Raw genomic sequence first — 13909 nt, forward strand, 5'->3', positions numbered from 1 at the left:
CACGGAATGATTCGTGGCAGAGAGGAAAGGGTGGAGCAAAGGAGGGGAATCGAATTCCATGCATGGGATTCTTCATTCTTGGCTACTTTAATATCTCTTTTACTCATTTTTTTTGGTTTTTTTGGCGGCTTTTTATTCTGGTATCGGAGAGCTTGAAAGCTCTCTGGCGATGGAGAAGTGGAGGAAGATTGATCGATGAGAGCAGCGATCGTCATGATGATATACATATATTCATGTTCTTTAGAGAAGGAGAGCAACTTGGCCAGCTGGAGATGCATGGCATGGATCGAGCTCCCTCTAATGGTGACATTAACGATGGACAAAATGTGAAACGTAATAACTTATCCAAGTTAGACGATCGAATCGAGTTAGATCGTTTGAGTCACCTTTTCTATATATCCATGTCAAATTCAAAATATATATAAAGAATGAAATTAGATTAGAAGATATAAAGTTTTATTAAATAAAAGAAAATAACTTTTATTTGCAGAAGCCGGTGGAGCAACAAGACAAGCAGAAACAATGAACGCATGGCGAACCAGTTTGCAACACTACGTGTTTGCTCTTGCATTCATGTGGAGGCATAGTTAATTGCACTTGTATGTATAAGTCAACAAATGCACCACAAATCGACAATTTAGTTTTTTTTTTTAAGTAGAATGCTCTGATATGTGAAAAATGGTAAAAAAAAAAATTAAAAAGGATTGTAGAAAAAGAAAAGAAGAAAATTGGATTGGGTTCATCATGATCAAGAAAATTTTCTTGCATCGTCATGAATATTTGAATGAGTCCATCACTTCCTGAGCATGGAGTTTTGAATTGCTCACATTGTGCATCGCACAAGCATTATTCTTCAACCATTGAATAACAACAAAAATTAAACAAAATTTGTCCTCAATATTACTGCTCGTCAACATTAATAACGTTTAAATATTAAGTATTGAATGAAATACAGCCTGCCTGCGCCTCAAATAAAGTACCTTCATGGTATGGCATGAGTAACAAAATCAAAACAATCAGCAAACCACCCAAATATTAAATATGAGCGTTCCTCCTTTATTTTCAATCACGATTTAAGTAGAAGACGTCTTCAGAAACATTTACTGAAGCTGAAGCTTCTTAATGGATTCAATTTGTTTTGCAGGATTCAATCCCTTGGGACAAGCATGAGCACAGTTCATGATAGTGTGGCATCGATACAGCTTAAACTCGTCATTAACTGCATCCAGACGCTCCTTTGTGTACTGATCTCGACTGTCCTGTATCCACCTGCAAAAGTACAATATGTTGTTTTCAACTCCATACATGAGCATTACTGATGTATTCAAACAAAACAAAATAATCATCAAAGAAGAATGAACAAAAATCAACATTAACCAGTTATTCAATGTTATAACTTCACAGGCCCTTCGTTCATGAATTAGCACAAAGCTGCATTCAGAATAGAGGCACCAAAAGACGATTTGCCGTATTCATCTTCAAGAAATAAGAAAAGTTCAAGGCATTATCGGATGCACTCAAGCATAGCCAACAGTATTGACCAACATTAACATTCTTCATAGTGGTCACAATTTTATTTTTTTTTGAAAAAAACAAGTTCTATCATCAAACGTTTGTGAATTTTAAACATTTCAAAATAGACAAATTCAAAAAAGTAAGATTGTGTTAGAAGAAACTCAACTACAATCTGATTATCTGCAATTTTAGTACCCAATATAACCACAATCAAACCATCAATTAGTCCACTTTCTAGATTATCTATAATTTTAACGGAATGAAATGGTTATATGTTTAATACCTCCATGACAAACAATAGACATATAGTAGAAAGATATGCACTCATATCCCTTGATGTATATTGTCAACGTGATTATATCATTAATCTAAATACTCCAGGTTATTAAAATATATTACAGAGAATTGAATAAGTGGACTACCATATGGTTACAATTGATATAAAAATTTATGAAAACAAGTCTTACAATAAGAAGTTCAGGTTATATTTGTTAAAGAACATGAAAAAATCAAGCTATAATTAGCAATTTACCATATAAAGAAACACTAAAAGATTCATTACTTGCGGACAAAAGAAAAGGATCACCATCAGGAAACAAGATCATCCACCCAATAAGTTTCATTGTCTAGTTTCACGGACGCATAAGACTGAAAGCTCAGTCATTAACAAATAAGAAAAAATAATCAAAAACTATTTAAGTAAAGATTTAGTAATCCATTGATAATGTGTTTCCTGAATTAAACTAACTCTAAAACAGCAGCATGGCCATCAAAATCCATATATTTCAAATATTATTCATACAACAAGAGTCTACCAAACATACAAAAAATATTAAAATTCATTGTTTTTTGTAGAAAGTAAACATTATTCTATTATACAAAGAAAACTACGATACAATTCTAGATCCTGCATTGTGTTCATTCCATTCTGCTTCACATTCCAAAGTCTCAGTAGATGATACAAAAGGTTATGAATTCCTAGGTATCACATTCTAGCTTTAATGTAAAGGACTTCCTCAAGATAACACAATCAAACTTTAAGCACTCAAATAAAGACTCAATCTTGTAAAGATGAAAATCACACCATGCCAACAACGAAAATTTGTCTACACCATCATGAAAGCATAGATAAAACTCAGGCAATAAGCATAATATGAAGAAGGAAACTATTCTCCTTAAAAAAATGAAGATTTTTGATAACTTGAATAATCAATAAGCTGTCACTTTTATTCAAAAAAATCATTACCTGTTGGCATGCAAGAGAGCAGCCGGACCTAGATAGGTCTCAGGGTTCCACCAGTAGCTAGGGCAGGATGTGCTACAACAGGCGCAAAGGATACACTCGTACATACCATCAAGCTTCGAGCGGTCCTTCTTGCTCTGCGGAATCTCCTTCCCAGGGTTCGGCGACGGATCCTTCCTCTTGAGCCATGGCTCCACGCTCTTGTACTGGCTGTAGAAGTTGGTCATGTCCACCACCAGATCCTTGATCACGTACATGTGCGGCAGCGGGGTGATGGTGGCGGAGGCCGAGGAGGATGGGATCTTGGTGAGGCAGGCTAACCCGTTGTCGCCGTCGATGTTCATCGCGCACGACCCGCAGATGCCCTCGCGGCAGGAGCGGCGGAAGGTGAGGGAAGGATCGATCTCGTTCTTGATCTTAATCAGGGCGTCGAGGACCATGGGTCCGCACTCGCCGAGATCGATCTCATAGTTCTGGAGCTGCGGCTTCTCGGGATGATCGGGATTCCAACGGTAGATGGAGAAGGTCTTGGTGCGCTTGGGCTTGGACGCGGCAGCAGCGTCAGACTGGGAGGAGTGGGTCTGCGCCTGGAGGAGACGCGAAGCCGCGGGGGCCACGGCGGAGGTCGCCGGACCATGGGTGGGGAGAAGGCTACGCACCGCGGCGGAGCCTCGGCGGAGAAGAACCCTTGCGGTAGCCATTCAATGGGTCGAGGAAAAATCAAGGGCACAGATGAGAAACAATCAAGGTGTCTTTTTCAGTATCCTTCAGATAATTAAGTAGTGCGAAGTACCACGATAAGATTATGATTCAAATATTTATAATTTGAATTTTAATTATAATATATTTGTAAATTTTTTTTTTTTGTCTAAATAAAAAGCGTAATCAAAAAATATTAGATTTCTGAATTGATCATCGTATATATTTTTCGATTTATCTTGATGATCATCATGTGTACTTTCCGATTTCTCCTGATGATCGATAAAAAACTTTTATAAAACTAAACCGATCACAAAATCACTAATGACGGGCACTCAAAAATTTCAATATATCATAATTATACTTCTTATTTAGAATAAAAATTCTTAGAATGCATTTATATATCATATTTATATTTTTCATTTAGAATAAAAATTCTTATAAATGCATTCTAGTTTGGGATCAATATGTAGAACTCTAAATGATAATTTAACTCTCTTTTATTCCACCATAGCCCCAGGTTCAGCGTCTACATGCTCCAACTTAAGAGAGAGACATAGTGTTAATTCAGATCAAATGGAATCAGATTAAATCGAAATAAGAATATTATAAAAAAAAAATTCAATCCGAATTCGAATCGAACACAATTTGAAAAACTTATATCCGAAATCAGATCATACGGCCAATTTGATTAATCCGACCAATTTGATTGTGTTTTTATTATTTTTCAAATTTTCACTTTAATCTTTAATCTTAATACTTTATCAGTATCATATTAACCTATGTTATTATGTAAATAAAATATTTTAATTTTTAAAATAAAATTTAATTTAGTATCATACTAACCTATGTTATTGCGTAAATAAAATATTTTAATTTTTAAAATAAAATTTAATTTAATAAAAAAAAACTTATAAATCTAAATTTAGATCAACTGGGTCAAATCAAATCCGATTCGATCCTAACGCAATTAAAAAGACCTCAACCCGAATTCAAAAATTCTCAATCCTAACTTGATATTTTTTAGGTCGATTCGAGTTGACAGGTTGGATTTATTTTTGACACCCTTACTCCAATCCGTTAATCAAATATCTAAGGTTTAAATCATAACTCCAAATGTTAATCTGTCTTTAGTGGAATGACAAATTCGTTGACTGCTCTAGATGGACAATCACGAGCACTTCTCAATTTATCATCGTGGTCGATGAAAAACCGTGAGAGACACCCAAGAGCGTCGCCTACGTGTGTCGTCCAGGGCAAAAAACCTCTCTCTATATAATAGAGGTTTGATATGTCGCGAACCTTACGCAACACACCCTGTGCGTACCTAAAATTTTTTCTGTTTAAATTTTTTTTCTTAATATTATAACTTAACCCCTAAAAATAAAACCCTAAATGACATAATAACAAACTTAAAAAAGCAAAAAAAAAAAAAACTACACAAGAATAAATAAATAAATAAATAAATAAATATATATATATATATATATATATATAGGTATGATATACTGCCCACCCAGCTTGGGCGATTGAGTGCCTGAGATAATACGCGGGGTGCTCGAAATATTTTTTTAAGCACCCCTATACTCTGAGTTGTCTAAGTTGGGGGCTCACACTGGGTGCGCAACATATCACTTTTCATACACACATACACAAAAGAATGTTATCCTGCACACCTTTATGCGAATAACTGTGAGCGATATCCGACGTGAGCCATCTGACGCGATCAAAATCTAATTTTTTTTAATTCACTCTCTCATTTGCATGTAACAACTTTTTTCTCTTTTCTCTTAAATTAAAATAAAATTCTCTCTCCTTTGATTGCATGCAATAATCACTATAGTGCTTAATTTTAAAAAAATAGTACCAAGGTTTTGCTGGTTTTTAAAAATCATCACTCAATATCACCTTGATGCTAGAAAATTAGCACCAATGTGGTGCCGATTTTTTACAAAGATAATGTTGGTTTTTACAAACTAGCACCAAGGTGGTGTTAGGTGCTGATTTTAGGGTTTATGATTTAGAGTTTAAAGTTTAGGGTATTAATTTTGACAACCCAATACTATCTTTGTAAAATTAGAGCACCATCTTGGTACTGATTTGTAAAAGTTAGCCCCACCTTGTGTTGATTTTCAAAATCCCTAAATTTTATGGAGAGGTATGTTTTACTAGTGTCTATTTGGAAAAAAAATATATTTAAAAATGTACATATATCTCAGATCCCAAGATTGACACAAAATCCAAAACTAGCAAAATGGTTCAATTGAACTTTGACCTAAAGTCCTGGTTTATCTTCCTCTTGATGTATCTACACATACCAAACTATAATGCATCCCTAGCATTAGTTTTATATGACATCTATACATTAAAAATTAATTTTCATGCAATATGAACTCAATTCATATTTTCATGCATAAAATTTAACTCAATTGTGTCAATTCCTTGGGTTTGAGATTCAACTCCATCTCCAAACTCTTTGGCACATTCGATGATCCGTCTCTAATCCCAAGCACGGTTCACTTGAGATTTATTGAGCATGGGTCTCTAAAAGGCTCTTTGAGCTCTCCTAAAGCTTTTAACCTTAGCTATTTCCCTAGGTGACTCATCTACTATGGCTATACCAACATGGTATACCTTAGAAGATTTCTTTTTTTTTTTCTACTTTACCTTGGGCACCTCATCCTTGTCATAATCATATGAAACCCTTGCATATTTCTTTCCATTAGTCTTGGATGACTCTTCCTTACCCTTTGTCACTTCTTCCTTACCAGTGTCATGTGTCACCCTAGCACTTGGTCTCCTTTTTAGCCTTGGAGGGACCCAATTTATTGTTTTTAGGTCTTTGACCATCCAGACACATATTAAGTCCTCTAGGTCCAATAATGAACCTATCTAAGACTTTTTCCATTTCCTCAAGCCTTGCCTTCAAGGTTTGATTTTTCAGTTATAGGGTTCTATCCTTAGAATTAATATATACACCTTGGACATTCCTAGACCTATCCTTCCTAGTCATATGTCTCTCTTTCTTAGGCTTAATGCCTAGGTTTTCAACCACCTTTATCTCCTTAGGCAAGGTGAGTTTTTCTTGCTAGGTCTATTATTTGAAAATGATTTCTTAGAGTTATCACCTACATTAACCCTATTCTATCATTATATCTAAAACCATGGTTTTACATGGGTAAATAAAAATTATTCCTACCATGCATGGAAGAATTTAAATTTGAATTCAAATTTAAACTAGGGTATACCTTCTTTACCCTTGAAGCTTCCCCTTGATATGAGTCTCTCTTCTTCTCCCATTTCTTTAGGTACACCAACTTCTTGATCTCTCCTCTCCTTAGGCACTTCGTGTGGTAGTGATCATGCTCACTACACCTGAAGCATATTATGTACTTCTTCTCGTTGACTCCATCCCTACAACCCACATTAGTTCTTAAAGTAACTTTAACGGATTTAGCATTTACCTCCTTTATATTCTTGAGCAATAGACGCCTACTCTTGTAGTATCCCACCTCACCACATTCAAAGCACTTGATGTGTGATTTCCTGCTCTTCTCAGTAGTTGAGGTTGAGGGCTAAACTTTCACGACTTCTTCCTCACTTGTCTTGGACTCTTCTTCCTCACTTGAAGATGTGGACAGTGCCACTTCTTCCTCTTCTTCGGATGTTAATCTCGTCTCCACATCTGATTGGTTCTTCTCATTTTCTTGGATTAATGAGCCCTTTTCCTTGGGCTCTTCTACTTCTCATTCTTGTGTAGGGTTTTCATGAAGAGCAATTACTCTACTCCATAGCTCATGAACACACTTGTACTCATCTACATGTGACACAATATTAGGAGGTAATAAATTTAACACAATTCTAGTTACCTCTTTATCCATTTTTGATTGCTCCCTTTGCTCCTTGGTCCAATACCGAGGTCGGAGACGCTTTCTCTTCTTGTTCGTTGGAACTTCAAAAGGAACTTTAAACGTGGTCCAATGGCCCCAATCCATTTGAAACTATGTCTCCAACAACTTCCTCCAATACTCAAAATTATCTCGATTGTATGGAGGTGGGATTGGAATATCCCATCATAGTGGTCCTTCTAACTGCATCTTTTTCCTCTAGCACTTGATCCTTCTGGCGATTAGTCCTTCAAAAGCACTGCTTGCTATGATATCAATTGTTGAGACCTTTGACATTGGCTAGAGAGGGGTGAATAGACCATCCACCCAAATTGTCGCTCCTATGTATTTGTTAGCGTAGCGTAAATATAAACAAATATGAGTACGAAAGCTAAACCCTAATAGACAAGAAAGAACACCAAACCTCACACATTCATGTAACGTGATTCGGAGATAATTTTCTCCTACTCAATGACATGTCTGTAAGGTAGACGATCCCTATAATCTTTCAATGTATAAATTTCCGAAAAACCTCCAACTAGCACAATCTCCTTGTGGGTGGAGAAATCTCACCACAATCTTGCTCAAGAACACTTGAACACACCTTAGATTTCTAGAGCATTTGGGAGACTTATAATAGACTTTAACTAAGCCTATTTCATCACCAAAGTCAGTCATCCCGAGCTCTAATAAATAAAGCTCGAGGAGAACAACAAAGTTGTTCCTGTCGTTACCAATCTACTGGTCACATCACCAATTGACTAGTCCTTTGTGGAATTCAACCATTACAATCTAACTGCTCGATTCTAGTCGACCGGTGTCAGGACCAGTCCACTGGTTCACTTTGGTTAAGAGAACAGAATCATTCTATTCCCTCCCAGTCCAACCACCAATCGACTGGTATTTATACCAGTCAACTGGTAAACCCTAAACCTAGGATTTATCGAAGTACATTTTCTTATGCACTCGTACTCGCTAGCACAACCTTGACATTGCCTTCTAGCCTCCTCCATCAGCCTTGCGTCCCTCAGATGTTTCCCCATCCTTCATGCTTTGCCTTCAAGAGTATCTGTCGACCTTGTCCTTGTTATCGGGTCTTCCATTGCCAAGAGGCTCCTTACCTCCGGGATTCATCCTTTGCCAATAGCTCCTCGCTCCGGGGCTTCAACCTTGCCAAGTCACACTTGGACTTACGTTGCCTTTGTTGTACCTGCATCCTGCATACTCACAAGCGCATATCAAAAACAACAACAAACCTAACTTAAATCTTTGTTCAAACATCAAAACCTAGGATCACACCGATTACTTCAACAAAAACAAGCAATAAGGTGCTGGCAACACCACTTTGGTGCTGGTTTAGTGGTGACAGTACCACCTTTGTACTGGTTTTCCAACATTAAGGTAGTCCTAGGTATTGGTTTTAAATACCAACAACATCTGGGTACTAGTTTTTAAAAGCCAACACCTAAGTGATGTTGTTTTTTAAAAACTAGCACCACAATGATTGTTGTATACAATCAAATGATAGAGAAGAGAGTTATTGTATGCAGATAAGAGAGAGATTAAAAAAATTTAGGTTTTGACTACGTTATGTGCCCACATTGGATGTCGCCTATGGTCGCTCACATATATAGTATACATATATTTATCCTAAACACCTTACCCTACACACCCAATGTGTACCTAAAAATCTGTGATAGTATTTAGGTATGCATCCTTATTGTGTAAACAATGAGCATATTTTCAAGATATGTTATAACAATTATGGTGTGTTGATTGAAAGTAATGGCTTTTCTAGTTGGAAATTGTGAAGCTAGATCTAAAAAGTCTATTATATGAAAGTCTCTAGAAGTCATTCATGGTTTGAAAGATTTTAAGGCTCTTATACCAATATTTATATATAAAGGTGTTTTGTTGAGCGCTCCTTGTGTGCACCCACGCTGGGTGCTTGAGTGCAGCGGGGCATCCGGATCACTTCTAGTATATGTATACATACAGATATTATGCTGCGCACCACGAAGTGTGTGCCTGTGTGCGACTATGCGGTGTGCAATATTTTTCATTTTTTGTTTTTTTTTCAAGTTTAGGGTTTATTTAGAGTGTTGACTTGCATTTTAACAAAAATTAGTATATATTCCAATTTCATTCCCCTGAGCAATTATTTAATATCAATAATTTCTTCTATATCAAACTACCACCAATTTTCTGATTTTGAAATATATTTGTTGCCATTAAAATAGTTGCATAAAAATTATTTACCATCCTTTTTAGAATTTGTCATTTATATAAAGAAGAAACGTTTCCGAGTGTTCCTTAAAAATATGACTTTGTTTCCATTGATGTGAGGAACTAAATTAGAAGAAATATGATGGAATAACACTTCAAAATTCATGTTTTAGTATTGTTTGCATTCTGTGATCTTTCTTGCATCAACACTAGAAAGGCAAACTCTCTTTGACATCGCCATTAACAACATCTCTTTTGCTGTCCTGCATTCACAGAATTCCTTCTCGGCTCCAGCGTTTTTCAGTTTCATGTCGACAGCCATACTAATCGATCTCAGAAATAGAAATCTTTACATTCTGAAGAAAACAATTTAAGGCAAATAGGCATATTTGCTGAACTTACCGTAGGAGTAGATCACAATGAAGTCATCCTCTTCTACTGATTGTTCTTGTTGTTCGTCCAGGATCTGAAACGTCAATAAATTTTTAAGCTAAATTGCAAGGATTATTATCAGACCGATGAAATGACAAAGATTGCCGATAGGTGTGCCAATGTCTTCCATTGGGATGGAGACTCCCATCTCTTGCATGAAGCTCTGGTAGGTGTGCCACTGCTAACTTCCGTTGCATGCAAAGAAATTAAGCACGCAGAGGTAAGTTCGAATTATATTCTTCGATGAATCAAGATATGGAAGAAGGGAGAAGAAGAGTATTTTGATATTTAAAATTAAACAGTTTGACCACTCTGTTTCAGCACAACTTCAAGTTCTTTTCAGCCTGATGAAGTTGCTGGTGTTAAATATGTCGATAGAGATCAGTTGAGAGAATTGTTGAAAAGCTGATGCTGATGATCGGAAACTGCTCCCCTGGTTCAGATTGGTTGTGTAATAACCTCAGGGGCCTCTGCAATACTTAGTCTGGATATTGCCATCCTTTCTGCCCTATTCAGCTCTGTTACTGATACTCAAAGGAACATGCTTGTAGATGACCGAAGATACGTATGACATGCATCTGTATATTTGATAAAAAGTATTATGCAAGAAGAAAAATCAATTTTTAGGAGGTGGTGGAGTTAATGGAATGTAGTCCAGTTATTGGAGGAATGCTACAAACTCTAATTTCTGTCAAGTTCTTCAGCAGCATGATAGCCAAAGCCAGAACTCCACGTGCAGTTTCTGCAAGCTGGAACTAGCAAACAACAATTTGATGAGATGTCACAAGCACAACATTATACCTCGAAAAGCTCTTGTTTTTTTACCTCCTCTATGACACTGATTCACCTGCCTGCTTGATTGATCTGCTTCACTCGGACCAACAGATGATATTTCTCTCCTCCTACTGTGTTCCTCGTTTGAAACAATCTGAAAGGTTATCTATTCTGCCACCATGTTATCTCTGTAGAGGCTTTGTCTGTGCATGCAACAATTTATGTCTTAATTTCTAAAGGCTCACGATATTGAAAAACACAAGTCTTCAAAGTTTCATTTGGTAGCTTCCAGCAAATGCCATGGCTGGCAACAACTTGCCTGCTGGTGGTTCTCTTTCAATGTGCATGTGTTCTTAACGACTGATCTCTTTTCTTGTAGATTTGCTCATCCGAAATGCCCAAGTCAATGAAGAAGATGAATATTTAATTTGTCTGGGTGGTTGCTGTATTGAACTGGATTTCTGAAGTGGTTGAAAATTTTAATACGATGGATGCACATTAAACCTGTGGTTCTTCACGACTTGGTGAAACTAATTCTTCTCGCCAAACTTTTAATAAGTGAATCACAAATTCAAACAGGTGAAAAATAAAACACTTCTACAGAGGCAAGGGATTCTCAATATTTATCTCTCTTATTAGCTTTGTATAACTTGTTTAGGCATTTGAAGTTTTATATAGAAAAAATTATAGGAATCAAAACAGAATATTTAATATACTTCATAATCATAATTCATCTACCACCAGTTATTTTTGCCAGTGTCTGCACTAAGTTTGTAGTCCAACTTGGAGGCTATCACTCTGACACACCTGTCAGAGCAGCAGTAAAGCAACAGCTATGCATACTATGAACGAGAAGAACACAACGCCATGCTTGAAATCAGTTGCCATTTCTACTATTTGTTCTCTCCATTTTTCCTGCTCAATTCGATCCATCGAAAAACTCACCGCCAATACAGTTTGTTTCTTTGAAAACGGCGATCAATCAATTGTACTAACCAAATAGAATTATTGACTCCGATAACAGTAATCGATATGCATGCTTAAAGATCCCACAATGTACAGAACATGGACTGGAAAAAAATACTCACAATAAGGCAAATAACGAGGGAGAACAGAGGAGGGAGCTCGCTTGCTGCATTACATAATCATATGATCCTAAAGATGCATTTTTTTTTTGTCACTGCTTCGATCCGTCTTGCCATTACTTCTGCAGGTGATTGCGGTAGCTACACGGCCAAAATTGAAACATTCTTCATTCTGAAATGGAAGAGACAGCGGATTCTCTCAAATTGCAGCTTTTTTAGCAGCGTCTCGATCGATTTCGTATTGGGAGTTGTCAGATTGATTCTGCGCAATAAAAAACGAATTTTGAGTTGCAATTGGGGGAATCGGAGTTGTTGTGAATTAGGGCGAGCAGACGACCTCGGCAGAATTCGAGAGGGGGGTGCAATCGGGAGGGTCCTCGAAGAGGGAGAGGGGGAATCGCTTGTCGACGACGCCGACATCGAAGTGGATGATCCCGGAGGTGTTGTCGTCGAGGCGGATGGCGAGGACAGGGAACCAGAGGAAGAGATCCTGGGCGGAGATGCCGGAGAGGGCGGCGATCTGGCCGTGGGAGATGGTGCCGACGACGCTAGCATTGTAGCGAACTTCGCTCTCGAAGGTGGCGGTGCAGGGGGCGTCGAGGCGGGCCTGGAAGAGGCCGTCGGCGTCGATGGAGAAGTCGCTGACGCCCTTGGGCAGGAGGCCGATGGGGAGGCCGTGTGAGCGGAGCACATCGTAGGCGCTGTCGCCGGCGGCGAAGTGGAAGGTAAGGGAAAGGAGGGGGAGGAGGAGGGAGAGGAAAAGGGAAGGAAGGGAGATCATGCTGTTGGCTTTCTTGGTTTTATAAAGGTCGCTTTTTTAGATTTCTCCGAGGAAAGAAGGGGAAGGAGAAGGGGAGAGAGAGAGAGAGAGAGAGAGAGAGAGAGAGAGGAGATTGTGGTGTTGAAGCAAGGAAGGGAAGGTTATGAATGCTCGAGAGATTGTGAAGGAAGAAATAATGGAATGGAATGGATCATGGATGGAGAATGAATTATGGTAAGCTTTTTTATCGTGCCCTAACTTTGAAACTATTTTTACAAATAAATACTCCTTACTTTTAACATTTCTTAAATTACGCTTCTTCCTTACACGATTTGCTCAAAATACCCCTCATCAGCCCAATAATTCAAATATTAGAAAATCTATCGAACCGACCTAAAAAGTCTTGGGAAAACTCCTTTTTTTTTTTTTAGAAACAAACGTCTGACATGAAGATAATTATTTTTTGCTATAATTTGATACAATAGTATTATTGAAATAATTAATATTTCACCATAAATATTACTTATTTATGGTAATGTTTCAACGTAAATATTTTTTTTTAAGTTTTAAAAGTCTTGGTATTATGGAATATTAGCTGCAGCACGTATCCGTGCGATTTGGTGTGGTGTCAGTCCACTTACCTTATCTTCTTGTGTTTATCGTGCCCTCCCACTATCGGCGGCCTTCGACCACCTGTCTCAAATTTTACTATAACCAGAGGGGAAGATAAATCTAGAGGGTTCCGACCACGGTTGGGACTGGATTGCAGCCGGAATCTTCCACGATCACGAGACGCGCACAAGAAGACGAGGGCATCAGATCGATCCAACCCCTGCTGGATCGATCCACCACATGCTAAAAACAGATAGGCGGGACTAAATCAATCCATTGATTGATTCAGCCACGTTTGATCGATCAATGGATTGATCCATCGCAACGTTCCACACCGATGCGTGCCGTAAGATAATATTTTCGTGTAGTATATATATATAGCACATTTAGCCTGTGGTTCCTTACATGCGGTTTGGTACGGTGCATCCCTCGTGGAAATGCCACGTTTTTTATAAAAAAAATGCTACTTCTCGTCTTCTTCGTTGACTCACCACAAGCTCCAAACCATCGATTGCTGCTTGCTCGTCAGCCTTCCGTTGGACGCCACGTTGGCGCCCACCCACCACCGGTGGCCTTCGGCCGGCAACCCAAACCAAAACTACACCCTATGGGGAATCTGAACCCTAGGGGTTTTAGCGCAATTCTGGCCGCAATCCAGTCGTGATCCATTCGGAAT

General features: G+C 38.0%; 2 protein-coding genes across 2 annotated transcripts; both read right to left on the reverse strand.

The window, feature by feature from the left end:
• Nucleotides 1-866: 866 nt before the first annotated feature.
• Nucleotides 867-3529, reverse strand: LOC122036045 (succinate dehydrogenase [ubiquinone] iron-sulfur subunit 1, mitochondrial-like). Its single transcript, XM_042595223.1, has 2 exons — nt 2762-3529; nt 867-1269 (listed from the first exon to the last, which is right to left on the reverse strand). The coding sequence occupies exons 1-2, from the start codon at nt 3457-3459 to the stop codon at nt 1101-1103; spliced, it is 867 nt and encodes a 288-aa protein (XP_042451157.1). The 5' UTR covers nt 3460-3529; the 3' UTR covers nt 867-1100.
• Nucleotides 3530-11762: 8233 nt separating this feature from the next.
• Nucleotides 11763-12847, reverse strand: LOC122036047. Its single transcript, XM_042595225.1, has 2 exons — nt 12199-12847; nt 11763-12123 (listed from the first exon to the last, which is right to left on the reverse strand). The coding sequence occupies exons 1-2, from the start codon at nt 12640-12642 to the stop codon at nt 12061-12063; spliced, it is 507 nt and encodes a 168-aa protein (XP_042451159.1). The 5' UTR covers nt 12643-12847; the 3' UTR covers nt 11763-12060.
• Nucleotides 12848-13909: the final 1062 nt, after the last annotated feature.

Source organism: Zingiber officinale, unplaced genomic scaffold (genome assembly GCF_018446385.1).
Source record: "Zingiber officinale cultivar Zhangliang unplaced genomic scaffold, Zo_v1.1 ctg131, whole genome shotgun sequence".
In the NCBI taxonomy this organism is placed as follows: Eukaryota; Viridiplantae; Streptophyta; class Magnoliopsida; order Zingiberales; family Zingiberaceae; genus Zingiber; species Zingiber officinale.

What these genes read in the sequence shown, in the direction of transcription:
- LOC122036045 (XM_042595223.1), bottom strand. Translation starts at nt 3,459, where the DNA reads ATGGCTACCGCAAGGGTTCTTCTCCGCCGAGGCTCCGCCGCGGTGCGT. An exon ending in GCTCTCTTGCATGCCAACAG is followed by an intron (nt 1,270 to 2,761) that starts GTAATGATTTTT and finishes GTACTTTTGCAG; the next exon opens with GTGGATACAGGACAGTCGAG.
- LOC122036047 (XM_042595225.1), bottom strand. Translation starts at nt 12,642, where the DNA reads ATGATCTCCCTTCCTTCCCTTTTCCTCTCCCTCCTCCTCCCCCTCCTT. An exon ending in CCCTCTCGAATTCTGCCGAG is followed by an intron (nt 12,124 to 12,198) that starts GTCGTCTGCTCG and finishes TTTATTGCGCAG; the next exon opens with AATCAATCTGACAACTCCCA.